This window comes from Pseudonaja textilis, chromosome 1, assembly GCF_049901715.1.
Source record: "Pseudonaja textilis isolate UNSWEBS1 chromosome 1, rPseTex1.2, whole genome shotgun sequence".
Taxonomy (NCBI): Eukaryota; Metazoa; Chordata; class Lepidosauria; order Squamata; family Elapidae; genus Pseudonaja; species Pseudonaja textilis.
Window position 1 is genome coordinate 173,514,425 of NC_141990.1, and position 15,817 is coordinate 173,530,241.

Below are 15,817 nucleotides of genomic sequence, written 5' to 3' on the forward strand. Positions count from 1 at the left end.
AGCTTTACTGTTACCTTTAATAAACCAGAATTCTCAACAAATCTAGTTTAATAATAAGCCAATAGAATATATTTTAGAGCAGGAGTCACCCACCGGTGGGCTGCGGCCCATTGGTGGGCCGTGAGAAAATTTTGGCGGGCCACAGAGAAATCTCACCCCCAGAGCACCCCCCCAAAGCAATTAATCCAAGCTGCACAGAAACACAAGGCTGCGCCGCCCACATGGCCCGCGGGAACCCTCCCCACCCACTCACTCCTTACCCTGCAAACTTGCCTGCTAATTTGCTATTTTTCCTTTTTCCGACCATCATCTGTTCTGCTGTGCCAGGAGATTTAGATTAGCTAGGAAGCAGGAAAGGGGTGGATTTCTTGCTTTCTAGCTAGTCTTTAGATCTTCGGCTGTGCTTTTAAGCACAGCCAAACTTCCTTTAGGACTGAAGATTCTATTATTCAGTGCAGACTCAGGACAAGCAAATTTTATGTGACAGACTCAGGTAGCCGATGGCAGATAGATAGATCACTGAATGATTCTCTGAGCAACTCAATCTGCCTGCCTGCTTTGCCTGATTTTGGGTAAAGGTTTCTCTTTTTTATAAAAAATTTCAATATTTATATAAATATTTATAATATTTACATACAAGCTATGCCCAGCCAGTCACATGACCACCAAACCACACCCACAAATTAGGCCACACCCACAGAACCGGTTAGTGGTCCTGGGATTTAAAATTATGAGTTTGGTGGTCCCTGCCAAAAGGTTGGCGACCCCTCCCAGATACATGATAAAAATGTAATGCATTGTTTAAACAGGAGATCAGCTTGTCCCCTTTTGTAGCCTTCATTTGTTTTGTTACAATATCCTTTGTTGAGAGTTTAATCTTATTTTAAATTTCTAATTTCAATGTCACTTGGTTTTTATTATTGACTTGTATGGCACTCTGCAGTCCTAGAGAAATAAAGTAGATTAAAGGAGGCTACATACAATTTTTTTTTTCTCATAAACATTTTTGATGTCATAAATTAGAAAAATTTAATTCAACTGTATGGGAGGACCAAACTTACAGCAAGCAATGCTCAGGGACCCTATGTGCAATTTTTCGTCACCGTTATTGATGAACAAGAAGAGAGGCATCAGAACTAATGGCTGTCTTCACTATCCAAAACCAATATGTTAGTCTTTGATTTTGGAATATCATTCCCATAATATGGGTGATTCCAAGTGCCTAACTACTTGCTCTCCAAAATTAGTGAAGCAGCTGTCCCTTGCTCTGACCTACCAACTACCAGTAGGCCTTTCTGTAGAGGAAGTATCTGTTATTTTGTCCATTAATGTTAAAATGGCAAAGGAAGGATAATGGAAGCTGCTTTTACAAGTACATTTTTAGATATGTTAGTAAGATAGTCATTGATTGCATTTTCAAATGCCCAATATTACAGTAGTTGTATGCTCTGAGTGGATAAGATTGCAGAAGTGTGGGAGAGCTATGATGACTCTCTTTAATCTCTTAATTTGTTATCTTTGTCACCATCTTTATACTAAGCAAACATTAAATCTAATTTCAGAGCTATAGAACATCTTAAGCGAGGCTCAATTCTTTTTTTAATTAGTCACTTCAAACAATTTTCCATTGCTCCATCTCTCTATGGCAGAACCCCCACCCCCCCACCCCCACCCCAGATTTCTGGTGAAGGAATGAGATGGGGATAATGCAGAAAAGAAGCAGACACAAGTCAATTTGACATCCTTATGAAACTACTGCCTGTTGCCTTAAGAGAAATGATAATCATTTTTTCTTTTTTGCAATTTCACAGAGATGATCCACCCATTCCTTAATTGTGGATTTTGTTAGGTTCTTGCTACAGTAAAATGTGCTCTTCTCCATACAAAATATCTGTCCTTCTCTAGAAAGTGATTATTTCCTGATTCTGTGCAAAATTGAAGCCATTAGTAAATAAAAACTCTCTTTGATGTATGCTGAAGCAATTCTTATGACTTCCTAATTTTCCGCACAGAGCTTTCTGCCTTCATGCCCGCTGTCACTTCTCTTGAAAGTCTCCTCCTGAAATGCCTGCTGCATGATTTAAATACTTCAATAGCAATGGGGTGGATGTGAAAATAGATTCTTTTTGACTTTATGGTTCTTTTTTTTTTCTATAGTGGCCAAGCTTGAACAGCCACTGTCCGTTTCCATAACAACCTCTTGCTGACTACAGTTGTGTCTTCATTCTGATTTTTTTTTCTGACTAACTGATTTTTCTGTCTCTGCAATGTTTCTTGCGGTTTAACTAGGACAAAAGTATAGCATAGTGTCCTTGTTTAGTAATGAGCACGTGCTGTCTGCAGGCTTTGATATAGACACCCCAGATAAATTTGGAAGGACGTGCCTCCATGCTGCTGCTGCAGGAGGGTAAGTAGTTTTGAAATTACAACTGCAATAGATATATGTAACTTTAGCTCTGTGGTTTCTCTGCAATTATTTTTCCCAAAGAGAAACAGCAAAATGACACAAAAACTACTGTAATTTATGAGTTTTGTGTGGAATGCATGAGTGCATGCACATACACACACACACAAACCTCACTTTAGGAAAAAAAAAACACCTTTTTACACATGACAAACTATGCTTGTTTTACCTCAGTTTAGTAAATACTACTGTTGCCCTATCACAGACTAGGCTTCCTTGCCCTCAACTGTTTTTTCTTCCTTTTTTGGTCACTGTATTCCCAACCCATCACACAAGCACTGCAGTTTATCATGCTGAAAACCCCATCTGTAAAGATGAATCTTTACAAATCAATGGTGGATCCGGCTGTTGCATAAAATGCTTTGACAGGCCAAGTATTATGGGAACAGTGCAAAAGAAGAGATATGAGGCCCAAATTGAGTCACTTCTCTTTTGCCCTTTTTTATCCACTGACACATGGGGGCATTGTGCAATCCTTCCCAAGGCCTAGGGCCATTTCTCTTTAACATTTAATAAGGCAGATTTCCCCTTACCCAGAAACAAGGGTTGCCATTCCAGTGTATTGCAAGGAATTGGCTGCTGTGCCATTAAGAAAAAGCAAGACAGGGACAGATTTCTACACTTGCAAATTTGAATTAGTCAGATAGCAATAAATGCAAACATACACACAAACACCCGAAATGGACATGCATTCAATAACAAAAGTTATATTCTAGGTTTGTTTACTTTCTCTCCTAAATGGGTAGAATTTCTCTTCCTTGCACATTCAGGCTAGACCAGACAAGCCCATACTTTGTTTTTTAATATAGGCCAAATTGTAAATTACTGTCCTGGAAAACAGAGTTGCCAGACAGGAAAGAAAATAAACACTCATAGTCCATCAGCCAGATCACTCCATTTAATAGAGTGCGCCTTCCCTTGTATCAAAGACAAGCTATAAAAAGGAAGGGTGAACCTCTACCATTCTAAAATTTATCCATCTGAAGACTTGTTTAAGGGATGAGAGGGAAAAGCAGTCCACAGACTTCATGGACTGCACAGTAACACAGTTCTTCCAGCCAAGAGCTTAACTGAAGAAGAATATGAACTTAATTCCTTTAGTTACAATTTGAAATAGCCAATGCATCAAATTTATTTCAAGGTTTCTTAGCTCATTCAAGACATTTCTCAGCAGAATGTCCTCTTGCACTTTAAAAATGTATTGAAATGATCTGAAGCTGTGCTTTTTTTTTTTTTTTTTGGAGGGGGTGTGTGTCTTTCTATGTTGTTCCCATTCATCACAGTAGGCTGTGTGCAGGATAACTTCATGTCAAAGGGGTCTTGAACAAATTAAGCAGTGTTAAACTGAATTGAGTGCAGTGGTTCTTTCTGACTAAATGAAATTAAATTTAATTTTAAAAGAATGCTCTTGTTATTCACGTTTTTAACTAAGAATTGTCTAAAGATTCAGGGGAAAAAGATTCTTTAAAGGTATGTATCATAATTCTGAACATGACTGGTATGGTAATAGAGAACAGAGCAATCTCAGTAGATCTGGGAAGGATCAAAGTAAAATGTCTACTTCTCTAGCCAGGACAGAAAGAATAGTGAGACTAAGGGACTTCCTTCCTTGAGCTATTCATTAAGACATATCCTTCCATACATGGAAAGGAAACAAGGTATTGCAGCTGCAGGCCAGCTCCTTTCTACTTCTGCCTTGCTTTCATTGCAGTAAGCATAACTAGGACTCCTCTAGAGTGGAGCTCTTATATGCTGGCCACAAGAGAGGACCAGTTTGTTGTAACAGTTAAGGTACTGGCCTAGAAATCAGGGAACTGATTCTAGTCCCACTTTAGGCATGAAACCCAACTGGGAGACTTCAGGCCAGCCAGTCACTGTCTCCCACAAGGTTGCTGTTATGGAGAAAGGAGGAGGAGAAAGGAGTGTTATGTATTTTTGCTGCCTTGAGTTATAACTAATAAAGACCAGATAAAAATATAACACATATATAATAAATAAAAATGCTAAACATTAAGATGTTAAGATTCAGCTGTGAACTATTAACAGCTGTTTCTAGAGTTATATTGCTAAATGTATTTAACTAGAACTAAGTTCCTCTGAATTTTGGTGAAGTGTTCTTTTAAGTAGACAGATTTGCTTATGTTGCATCTATCTATGAGATTTAAGTACTATTTTTTAAAAAATAAAAAGACCATTCTGTTTGGAAACCTGAATGTATCTGGAAGGTGCCAGGTTGGAGAAGGCTGATCTAACACATGATGGATTCTTGTCTTAAAAATAAAGGGCTTTACTGCCATAGCAACCTTGACAGTTGTATGTCCACAAATTATTATTATGTTTTTTTATTAAGTAGCTACTCCATTGTTTCAAGCAAAACAACTCAGCATCCATTATGTTCAATCAGTTCTGAATGTGCAATGAGTAGTGACAATGAAGTTAAGCATTTACACTACTGGTTTAAGTACACTCAGATTATTTTTGGAATGTCTTTACTTTTGCACTTGCTAACATTCATACCACTGTATCACAGAGAGGACAAAAGTTAGAATGTTTGAGTATCGCAGTGAGTCAATATTTAGCTAGTCATAAAATACAAAGAAGAAATACAAAGAAAACTTATACAAAATGTTTAACAGATGGTACTTCCCAACAGCAAGATTAGCTAAGATATGTCTGCTAAATGTTGGAAGTGTAATCAGATTCTGGGCTTGTACTACCACATGTGGTGGACGTGCCCAAAGGCAAAAACATACTGGAACAAAAATACATACTTGGATAGAAAAAGATGATAAAGGAACATATAGATCTAAAACCAGAAATATTTCTGTTAAGTATCATACCAGAAAAATATAATAAAGGGACTAAGTATCTAATACTACATGTGTTATCAGCGGCTAGAATTGTATTTGTACAACATTGGAAAAGTATGGAGATCCCTACAGAAGAGAAGATAATAAAAAAAATACTAGAATGTGCAGAAATGGATAGATTAACATTTGAAATTAAAGAGAAGGAAGACACGGAATATTTTGAAATATGGGATTCGTTTATCAATGGTTAACTAATAGAATCAGAAGTTAGAATGTGTAAAATTATAAGAGAAGGATTAACTTTACTAGGAAGGCTTATTATGATATGTTTATTATTAATATTAATTAGCATCAATAAAGAATATGATAAGAAAACATGGTTATTATATGACTACTAATGAATTTTATTATGATTATGATTATTGTTCAAACTAAGTGTAACCAGACAATACACTGTTTATATAGACATTGAAACTGTTGCTCTTTCAATATATAGCAAAAAAAAATAAAAATAAAAAAATACAGTAATAAAATATTTTTTCCAGAGAGTTAAATTAAATAATAATATGCTATACAAATTTTTACTGTGTTGTGCAAGTTCATCCCACTGGAGGTTTTTTTTGCCAATTTTAAGATTCTCAAAAAGCCACAGGGATTATGTATTTAGTATGCTTCTATCCTATCATTTTTTTATACTTTTAGAACATATAGTTTTATGGTTGATAAAGCTTTTGAAGAGATTAATTAGAAATTAGCAAGTCTACCTTAATAAGTGAAGCAAGACTTCTGTTTTTAATAGTGCAGGGCTGGTACATAAATTTAGAAGCTGCTCTCAATTTTGAGTCAAATACTTTTTAACCGTGTACAGATAACAGTTAAGACACAATATTGGGATTCCTGTTTGGAAATGTTCACATGATTGTTTCCTTGGGAAATGCTTGATTAGATTTGTAATGCCCAAGTCAGAGGCTCATATATGCAGGTGTGAATTCTGAATCCTTATTTTCCAAGGGCTGATTGCATTGTCACCTAAAATGAGCATTGGTACATTCTGATAAAGGCTTTGGGAATAATTCCTATTCATGCTAACCAACACAAATGTTGTTTTAGAGTTTGAGGAACAGTGCTTACACATTGTTTTTTCACTTAATTTCATTTTTTATTTATTAAATTTGTTTGATGCCCATCTTACCGTGAGGTGACTCTGGGTAACTTACAGTGATAAAAAGAAAAAGAAAAACAATGCAACAACATTCATCCAATAAGAATAAAATGCTATAAAAATACAAATTAGCTATAACTAAAGGATGGGGAGGGAGGAAGGGCGTAGGACGAGTGGGGGAGAAGTGGGATCTGTTATTAATCTATCAGTGTGATGTTGCTCTATTGGCCAACTGGCAGAACCAGGTCTTCAAATCTTGCATGAAGGTCAGGAGGATGGGAACTGATCTCATTCCAAAGGGAGAGATGTTAGAAAGGGCAGGCTCTTCTCCTGGACCCCACCAACTGGAATTCCCTGGCTGACAGGGCCTGCAGCATGCCTCCTCTGCCTGCACGGGTGGGTGGGCCAATCCCTGAAGTAACCTGGACCCATGTCATGAAGGGCTAATTGTTAGTGTTTTACTCATATTTTATCTTGTAGTTTGTTCTTCCCAGTTCCTGAATGGTTAACCATTATTTTTTTTAACTTTAGACTTTTTTCTCATCAGCACTATTTTATTTTATTTATGCATTCTTTTCTTTCTGTATCTTTTCAGCAATGTTGAGTGTGTGAAACTCTTGCAGAGCAGTGGAGCAGATGTAAATAAAAAAGACAAATATGGAAGGTTTGTAACTTACAAAAACTTCAAAAATCAATGTGGAAATCTAGATCTTAGTTTCATGATACTGGAATTAATTGAGCAGGATTAAGAGGAGCTCATGCTTGGCTGCCAAACTCATCTTTGGAAAACATGTAGTACAATTCTTAATACCAATGATTTTCTGGCAAGTTCAAGAATATCACATAGGATTTCAGACAAGGTTGCTATTGCTCAGTTGCTTATCCTTCCTCATTTGTGGGATTAACACTAAGTTCAGATGTGAACATTCTCAGTTTGTAATCCTCTTGTCTTTTCCCATCATTTTTCTGTCATCTTGTGAGGAAATTTTTCAGGGAGAACAAAAATACAATGTTTGCACTGTATCTTTTGACTGATAATGCAGGAGATCTCTGTTTGGCAACAGAGAAAGAGGTTGCTTCCAGACTGGGAATCCATTCAAGGATGTAGGTTAACTAGTCCTAACCTTTCCTTTCCTTTCCTTTCTCCTCCTCCTCCCTCTCCTCTCCTCAAAGTAAAAGTAAAATTTGAGATTGTATAATAACAGCACAGCAATAATAAATTTACTTTTACTATACCAACTAGTGAAGTGAAATAAACCCTTCCTGTCCAAAGTGTAATCCCAAAAGAGACAGGTGCATGCTATATCCATGGTATATTCTTTCCCCTTTCCTACTAAGATTTAAATAGTTTAGTTCTATATTATTTTGCACCAGAATTCATCTATATGGCTGCCCAGAAATAATAATTCAGTATAAAAAGATTAAGTGTAGAGACCATTGCCATGTCTGTGTCCTTATTTAAGCAGTTGAATCAGAGTTTTTTTTTAAAGTACCCTTTTTCTAGTCACTCTGAGTTATTCCTTCTATTTCTCCACTTTAATGAAGCAACTTTTAGACATCTGGAAGACAAAACAATGCACTTACCCTACCTTCTGAAAGTCCCCCCCTAAAAGTAAATCATTAATTTTTCACTGGGCATGCAGTAAACACCATATGAATGTTTGTTTTCTAACTACAATAATAACAGCTTAAGTATCTATCTGTACCATGCTTTGTAACAAATCTTACTTATTTTTATAATAAACCAGTGGTTTATTATGGTTTATTCTTTGTTTATAGTTAGCTGAATAGCACTGCCTACCATTTTTGTTTGTTCACTTCTTAACCATTTCTTGTGTACTTATTTCAAATCTTCACTGTAAGAGAAAGAATATGTTCTGCATTCAATTAAATACTGCTGTTGTACCTCGAAATGGATTCTCCCTATAAGTAATGTTGCTGTCAGAAACAGTTAACATAGTGGTATCCTGTTACTCAAGTAATGCCTTGGCTAATATGTTTCTATTTATTTTTCAGAACACCTTTGCACTATGCAGCTGCAAATTGTCATTTTCAATGTATTGAGATGCTGGTAACCACGGGGGCCAGTATTAATGAAACTGATGACTGGGGACGAACAGCTTTACATTATGCTGCAGCCTCAGACATGGACAGAAAGTAAACAAGCTTATTTGTATTCCTTGTTTCTAATTCATTGCTAAGCCAGTGTCATTTCTATTCTCTTCATCCAGCAATCTCATTTAAGCAAAAACTCCCCTTTGAATCAAATACCTCTTTAATGTCCCAGCTGCTACAATTGCTTTCAGTAACTACCTGCTCCTGCATATTGAGTTATTTTTGCAATTGCATAGTTTCTTCCCGGTTGCTGATTTCTGCGTGAACCAGCTTCAACTTCTTTATACTTTATTCCCTTATTTGTATTTATCTTGCTTTTCACATGGTTAGATATAGTATATAAATGTTTCATCTGCTTTCCACAATGTGAGCAAAACTACTGAACAAAAGAAAAAAATGACAGCTCTTTTTTTTTTGTCTAAAATCCTATTGACTGGTATTCTTAAGGCTTTTTTTCTCCGAATATTGAATTTTCTTGAATTAGAGGAGACATTCAGAAAACTCTTATCATATGAAGATGTAACTTAGTATTAAGTTTCAAGCAATGGGATGAAGGTTTATAAGGAGCATGACGTTATGATGGGAGTTAAAATATCCTCTTTATATTCTTAATGCTCCTGATCCCTATGATTGAATCTCTACATTTTCTTTTAGTTTGAGGGAATTTTGAAATTATAAGAATGTTGTGTTTGATGCTCATTTTGTAATGTAGTTCTTTATATCAGATACATAAGATTTCTAGCAAAAATATTTTTAAAAATGATAACTATAAATGAAGTCTCAAAACATAAATATCCTATAATATGTGAAACAATTCCATCAAATTCTGAAGAAATAGTTTTTATTATGACAAAATTTAGGGAATAGAGAAAATTTATAATGCCATTTATTGAAGGAGTAAATATATTGACACCATTTGCAAATATGGACAGCTGCAGACAATTGCTGCTGTCCTTGTAAACTTACTCTTTTTGGTACCTGTATCTGATTTATAGTTACATGAAGAAGGCTTGCCATGTTAATGTATCAAATAGACCTTACGAACTGAACCTTAAGAAAAATGCTAGTCTACCCTAAATATTGTGAAAGGAATTATGGCTTCAGTTAAAAGAACAATTCTACCATAATAAGTGGATGAGTAGTAAAGTCATGTGTTCTTTATTTTTCCCTAGTTTCATTAGCCAAGACCCCAATATTATCTCCATGCTGATATGAAGTGTTCTCCAACCTCCTAAAGGACCATTATCCTAACAAACCTATCTTTTTATCCCAATGTCAGCAGAACTTCACTGAACAAACACACACACATACTGGCATGTATACAGACGCATAGACATATGTCTATCTATACTATACCACATGTGTGAGCACCCACACGTTGTTAATTGGTAAACTGAAATCAGAAAGAAACTTCTGGAGCTCAGCCAAGAGTTGTGCTTGTGAAACAGAATAGATTCATGATTTAATCATATTTTTAAAATGCACTTCATGCACTTTTGCCTCTATTTTGAAAGCAAGTAAGAATATCTTGAACTCTGAGGGAAGCTTATAATTGAATAGCTAGTTTCTTTGGAGGTATGAATTTCCCTACAATTGAAGTATAAAAAAACTAGGATCATTTCTCCCACTGATAGTTGAGTTCAATATAATTTAAACATTAAGATTATAAAAATACCCTGGTGGATCATACTACTGTGTGCCTTCAAATTCATAACCTTTTCTCCAGTAGGTTCTTGGAAAAATGTTTAAATCTTGATAAAAAGATTTATTTTAAAAGTGTGTGCCTGAAGACAGAGAATTATGATGAATGACTGAGTCAATATCCCTCACCCTTAGTTTTCATTATTGAAAAATAAAGTCATGCATGGAAAAAATACCTAGTTTAGCATAATATTACTTGGAGCTGTCTTGATAAAAAGATTGATTTTTTAAAAATTAGCTTTTGTAATTCTAAAAGCTACACTGTTCTGCAAACAGTGAGCTTGAAGTGACATATAGAGTATTAATTAAATATTTAAGGGTGATGGGAGAACTCGTTTAGTTATTAGAATAATACTGTATATAAACAGAGATACAACCAGTCAACGTTTAAAAATTCCACATCGTTATCCAAGTAGTTTGGGTAGATCTGTGAAATCTAATGAAATAATGTCTCAAGTATACATGATATTTATTTATATTGTCTCTTGAAGATAATATGTGTGAAATAATTTATAATGCTTTAATCAATCAAATCAAATCAAACCCAGTTCCACATATTGCAGATTTTCTACTTGCATCTTCAGTTGTACACATAAATTAAAATACCACCTGTATTTCTACAATCACTTGTATTTATTCTCCATCATTGTGAATACACTCATGTGATATTTAGTCATTTAGAATTTTTTTTGCCATTTTCAATAATTTTTTTGTCTAAGTTAAAATTAGATATTAACAAATCAATGTCAAAAGAATTTCAATGGACCATAATGTTTTTGTTAAACATTTGAGAGAAATTATAGCAATGTTTTCTTACTGCTGTTGGCTCATTTATCAATTACAAGTTAAATGGATACTGTACATAAAAGGTTTCTGTATTGAAGAAGAATATGACTATAGTAATGGACAAGCTAAGATCATCAAGATGAATTAATAATGTAATACATTGCTAAAATAGCAATTATGAAGCTGTAGACCTCATGCCTCTTTCAGTGAATCAGCAGGCTATTGCAAACAGGTATTTTATAGATCTTAGTTTGTGCTTATATAAGAAATGGTGTGTGGATTTAGAGAGAAGGAAACTATGGCTGTCATTGTTGCTTGTTCTGATTAGCTATTTTATGTGTTTCATCTATACAGGTAATCCTCGACTTATAACCATAATTGAGTCTAAAATTTCTGTTGCTAAGTGAGAAATTTGTTAAGTGAGTTTTGCTCCATTTTACGACTTACCTTGCCACATTTGTTAAGTAAATCACTGCAGTTCTTAAATTGGTAATATAGTTGTTAAATGAATCTGCATTGACTTTGCTTGCCAGAAGGTCGCAAAAGTTGATCACATGACCCCAGGACACTGCAACCATCATAAATATGAACCAGTTGCTAAGTATCCAAATGTAAATCACATGACCATGAGGATGCTACAACAATCATAAATGTGAAAAAAAATGGTCATGTCACTTTTTTTCTGTGCCGTTGTAACTTTGAATGGTCACTAAATGAACTGTTGTAAGTCAAGGAATACCTGTACTTTTGCCAATAGGAAAAGAATGTCTTTAAAATGTGAACAATACTTTTATACCCTAAGTATTCCCAACAACTTTATTACTCCAATGTCTTCTGATATTGGTGTCACAGTTAACAACAATTCATACATACCTACATTGAATTAGACATGATTACAATTTCTGCCATTGCAGAAGCCTTTTAGGAAGAGTCTAGGATGGAGAAAATTGTGGTGGAATTGAACATATAAGTAGTATTTGTGTAGTGGATCCAATAAAATGTTCCTTCTAGATGGGATACACTACTTTCTCCATGGAAGTATTGAGCTTCATGGAGACTTTTACTGATGAAATTATATAACTCAACCTATATTTAGGAGGAAGTTGGAATTGATGAGGAAAACTGTATCTAGCAAAGATGAGCTGAAATGATTATTATCAGAAAGCAGTTCCAAAAATATTGTAGCTGAATGTGATGCTGTGGTGTAGAACGAGGACCCTAGAAATGCTTCCCATTTCTGAGTGCTCTTTATGACTCCTGCCATGTGCCAATCTGTGAAACATTTATATAAAAAGTTTCCTGGTAGCACTCATAAATGTATTTACTGCTTGAAGTGAAACGCTAAAGAATAGTTTATTCCAAAGAATCTCAAAATGAGTTGCCTTTTTCATTCAGAAAGAATATTTTGGGTAACTCCCATGAAAACTCTGAAGAAATTGAAAGATCCAATGAAAAGAAAGAAAAAGAAGCTGCATTGTAAGTTTGGTATTAGTACAGCGCTTTGACCACATCTCTGCATTATGCTTCTCCTTCTGTGGGTTGCAGTTATGTCCATTTCTTAGTTTTGTTCTGTGTCTCTGTTTACTGCTGGATTTGACATCTGAAAACCATAAAATGCTAACTGTACGGTTCTTGTTTATTGATGTAGATGTATGTTTACATGTACTGGCATATTTCATTTTTCATAATTTTAAAAATTTACATAGCCATCTACAAAATCACAAAAGCAACATCATGACACAAGCATTGCTCCTTTCATACGTGCTTCATGGCATTGCATGCAGAGCTAAAAAGAGCAATGCTTACAGTTTGGGGAAATATTATTGCTTTAATCATTTTGATTGAACATGAGTCACTTATTCACCTAAATTGTTTACCGTTCACTAACAATAATCCATTTGTTTGAGTTGAAGCTAGATTTACTGGCTTTTATCCAATAAACCCCATTATTGAAGTGTTACATTGACTAATTACCTGAAACTGATAGGGTGCTACAGAACTGCAGATTATCAATAAATTGATGGGACTTCATTAAAAACTTCATATGATCTCCCCCAGCAGTTTAATGTAAATTTTGAACAGTATGGCACCAAACCATTTAAATGATACAGCCTTGAGCAGAAATTCCCCAGTAGCATTATCTAGAGATAGACCTAACTCAGTCTCTCCAAAATAATTGATTGTATTAGAGACACCTGAAAGGTCCTGTAGAATCCCACATTTCTCTGCTTGTAAAGAGAGGATTATCCCACCACCTAATCAAGGCACATTTAGTGCCAAGATCAAGGTTTACTTCTGTTAAAAATCTATTTTATTCAAGACTGTCTGAATCTGATTATCTACCAAGAGCTCAAGCACCCTTCCCAGAAAGATGTTTGCCTACTTTCTTTAATCAAGACTGTATCATTCCTGCTTTTAAGATAAAATGTATAAAGACCTGGATTTAGCTAAACACTCCCTTTCTATTACCTGAATAAGCCATGGGAAGCAAACTTTGAGCAAATAAATGCCTGTTTGAACTCTATACAGTTTCTTGAACTCATTGTTATGCCTTAAAGCTGTCCTGGACTCCTCTACTATCGAATTGTCAAAACTGCAGAATCCAAGTCAAGACAATTACAATAAATTTTGCCCTCAAAGGACCTTTGGTGATATGTCACATGAAACTACCTTAGGTTCTACATTCTTCTATTTAATGAGAACTCAGAAGCTCCCAACTTCACTTGGAGAAGTTCCACTGCATGTCACTAAAAGAATATAGTGGTGATGTAAAAATGTAATAATGAGATCTTAATAGTGTCCAAAAACTTTGAAATGAGTTTTGCTGCAGATGTCTATTTATTTCAGCTTGGTATATATCAAGGATTTAGAAGAAGTTACAAACAAATGTTTGCTGTCTATACCAGAAAATTTCCCTTTATTTTACCCGGAATCAACTAGAATCCATTAATTTTCAGAATCATAATTTTAACTCTAACATATTCCCCATCCCTACAGCAAGTAATCATTGATACACATTTTAAAATCTCAGCAAATCTGACTTTTGCAAAGGAATAGATTTAACATCCCCTAATTTCAAAGTGTTATACTGCTTTCTGGCAAACCCCTCCCCAGAAGTCCATAGAAGACTGTCTATATGTGTTGATCTAGTTATGTCTATGTATGTCCGTGTTTTTAAAGATTTGTGTGTGTGTTAGCTGCTGTTGTACCTTTTAATAAGGCTTGAAAATTGGTTCCATTGTCTTTATGTCAAGAACATTGTAATAAATACTATAAGGAAAATCTTTCTTTCATAAACTTGATACTTAGAGTTGGTATATTGTTCTGATTATTGTTGTAGCTTTTATTATATCAATAACCAATATCTTGAATATACAGTACATAGTAGTTAGCGATTTATCAAATATCTGCCATAAAGAGTCTCCTTAAAAAAACAATAAAAGGAAAGGAAACATAATAAAACAGTTGACATTAAAAATTAGTAATTATTGGGAACTATGTTAGACTCCAATATCCAGAAGAGTTTCTTCAGTTTTAATAGCTGCATAGTAAATAACATTTCAGTAGATAGTCATCTAAAGTGATAAAAAGCATTTCTCATTATCGCTGTGTGGTTATTTGAAATACAAAAGCTGTTTCTGGCTGTATAGATAGCAACTCTTATTGCTGCATATTGGAACCCTCTGTTGAAAAGAATGTAATTCAAATCTGTCTAATTCCCAGCATAAGAAAATATTTTAATATGTGGTTAATTCACTCATAGAAACAAAACATTATAGAAAATGGTATAATGGGAATGCTTTTAATTGGATCTTATAGCAAGTATGTAACTTCCAGGCCATTACTATTATTTAAAATAACAGTGAGTATAGTAGAACTGAAGATTCATAGGTACAGGATTCGGCAAAGTAGAAATAAAAAGTTGGAATTAAGTATTTTTAATATTACAGTGAATATTTATCTCAGTATCAGTCATTACATATAGTTTAATGGTAACATTTTGGTTTATTTCTAAACAATCCACAGGTGTCTAGAATTTCTTCTTCAAAATGAAGCAAACCCTTCAATCCAAGATAAAGATGGTTATAATACAGTGCATTATGCTGCTGCTTATGGACACAGGCAATGTCTAGAACTGGTGAGTAGGCCTGCATCAGTGCTGAAATGCTGAATTGCAAATGTGACTTCCAAATAAAAAATATTCTTAATTACCATTATTCTCTGACACTGAACAATATTACATTTGTAAATTTGCCCAGGAATATGTCTACTCAGGAGAGGTACAAGCATTACTATACTACTCCAACATAAAGTTGATGGAGAAGCCAAGCATAATCAGAATCAAGCTGTGAAATTATTCTGGATTGTAAGTTCAGAAGCCTATGGAATATGTAGTGATGAGGAGATGAAAAGGTCATGCACTTGCCATGATCAAAACAGTATTCCTTTGGGATATGCACTGAGGATGTAATGGGTGAAAACATTTGGAACAAACTGTTATGGTCTGCCAGTGGCCTGTGGAGCTGGCAGCAGACTTGGACAGTGGGGAGGAACATGGACCAGTCCTGGAGTCTGGGGAAGACTCGGACGAGGGATCTGTGTGTGACACAGAGGGCCATCTGAGAATTATGTGCTGACTCCAGAACCTGACATCAGCGAGGCAGAGGAACAGGGGAAGCCTGTTCCCAGTGCACACTTGCGCAGAGCTGCCAGAAGGCAAGAACAGTTAAGACAAAAGGAGCGACTCAGGAGTAAGGCTTGGAGATGATTGGCCCCTCC

At 35.1% G+C, this 15,817-nt stretch overlaps 1 protein-coding gene across 10 annotated transcripts in view; it reads left to right on the top strand.

The window, feature by feature from the left end:
• ANKRD44 (ankyrin repeat domain 44) overlaps positions 1 to 15,817 on the top strand; it is a 155,066-nt gene that overhangs the window by 91,798 nt on the left and 47,451 nt on the right. For 5 of the 10 annotated variants that reach the window (XM_087919762.1, XM_087919756.1, XM_087919765.1 and 2 more), the window contains exons 12-16: positions 2,290 to 2,407; positions 7,032 to 7,100; positions 8,453 to 8,593; positions 12,434 to 12,514; positions 15,065 to 15,176. In XM_087919762.1, coding sequence (XP_087775888.1) covers positions 2,290 to 2,407; positions 7,032 to 7,100; positions 8,453 to 8,593; positions 12,434 to 12,514; positions 15,065 to 15,176 — 521 coding nt within the window. The remainder of the gene's footprint in view (positions 1 to 2,289; positions 2,408 to 7,031; positions 7,101 to 8,452; positions 8,594 to 12,433; positions 12,515 to 15,064; positions 15,177 to 15,817) is intronic. The other 5 variants (XM_087919764.1, XM_087919757.1, XM_087919766.1 and 2 more) reach the window with 3 other exon arrangements.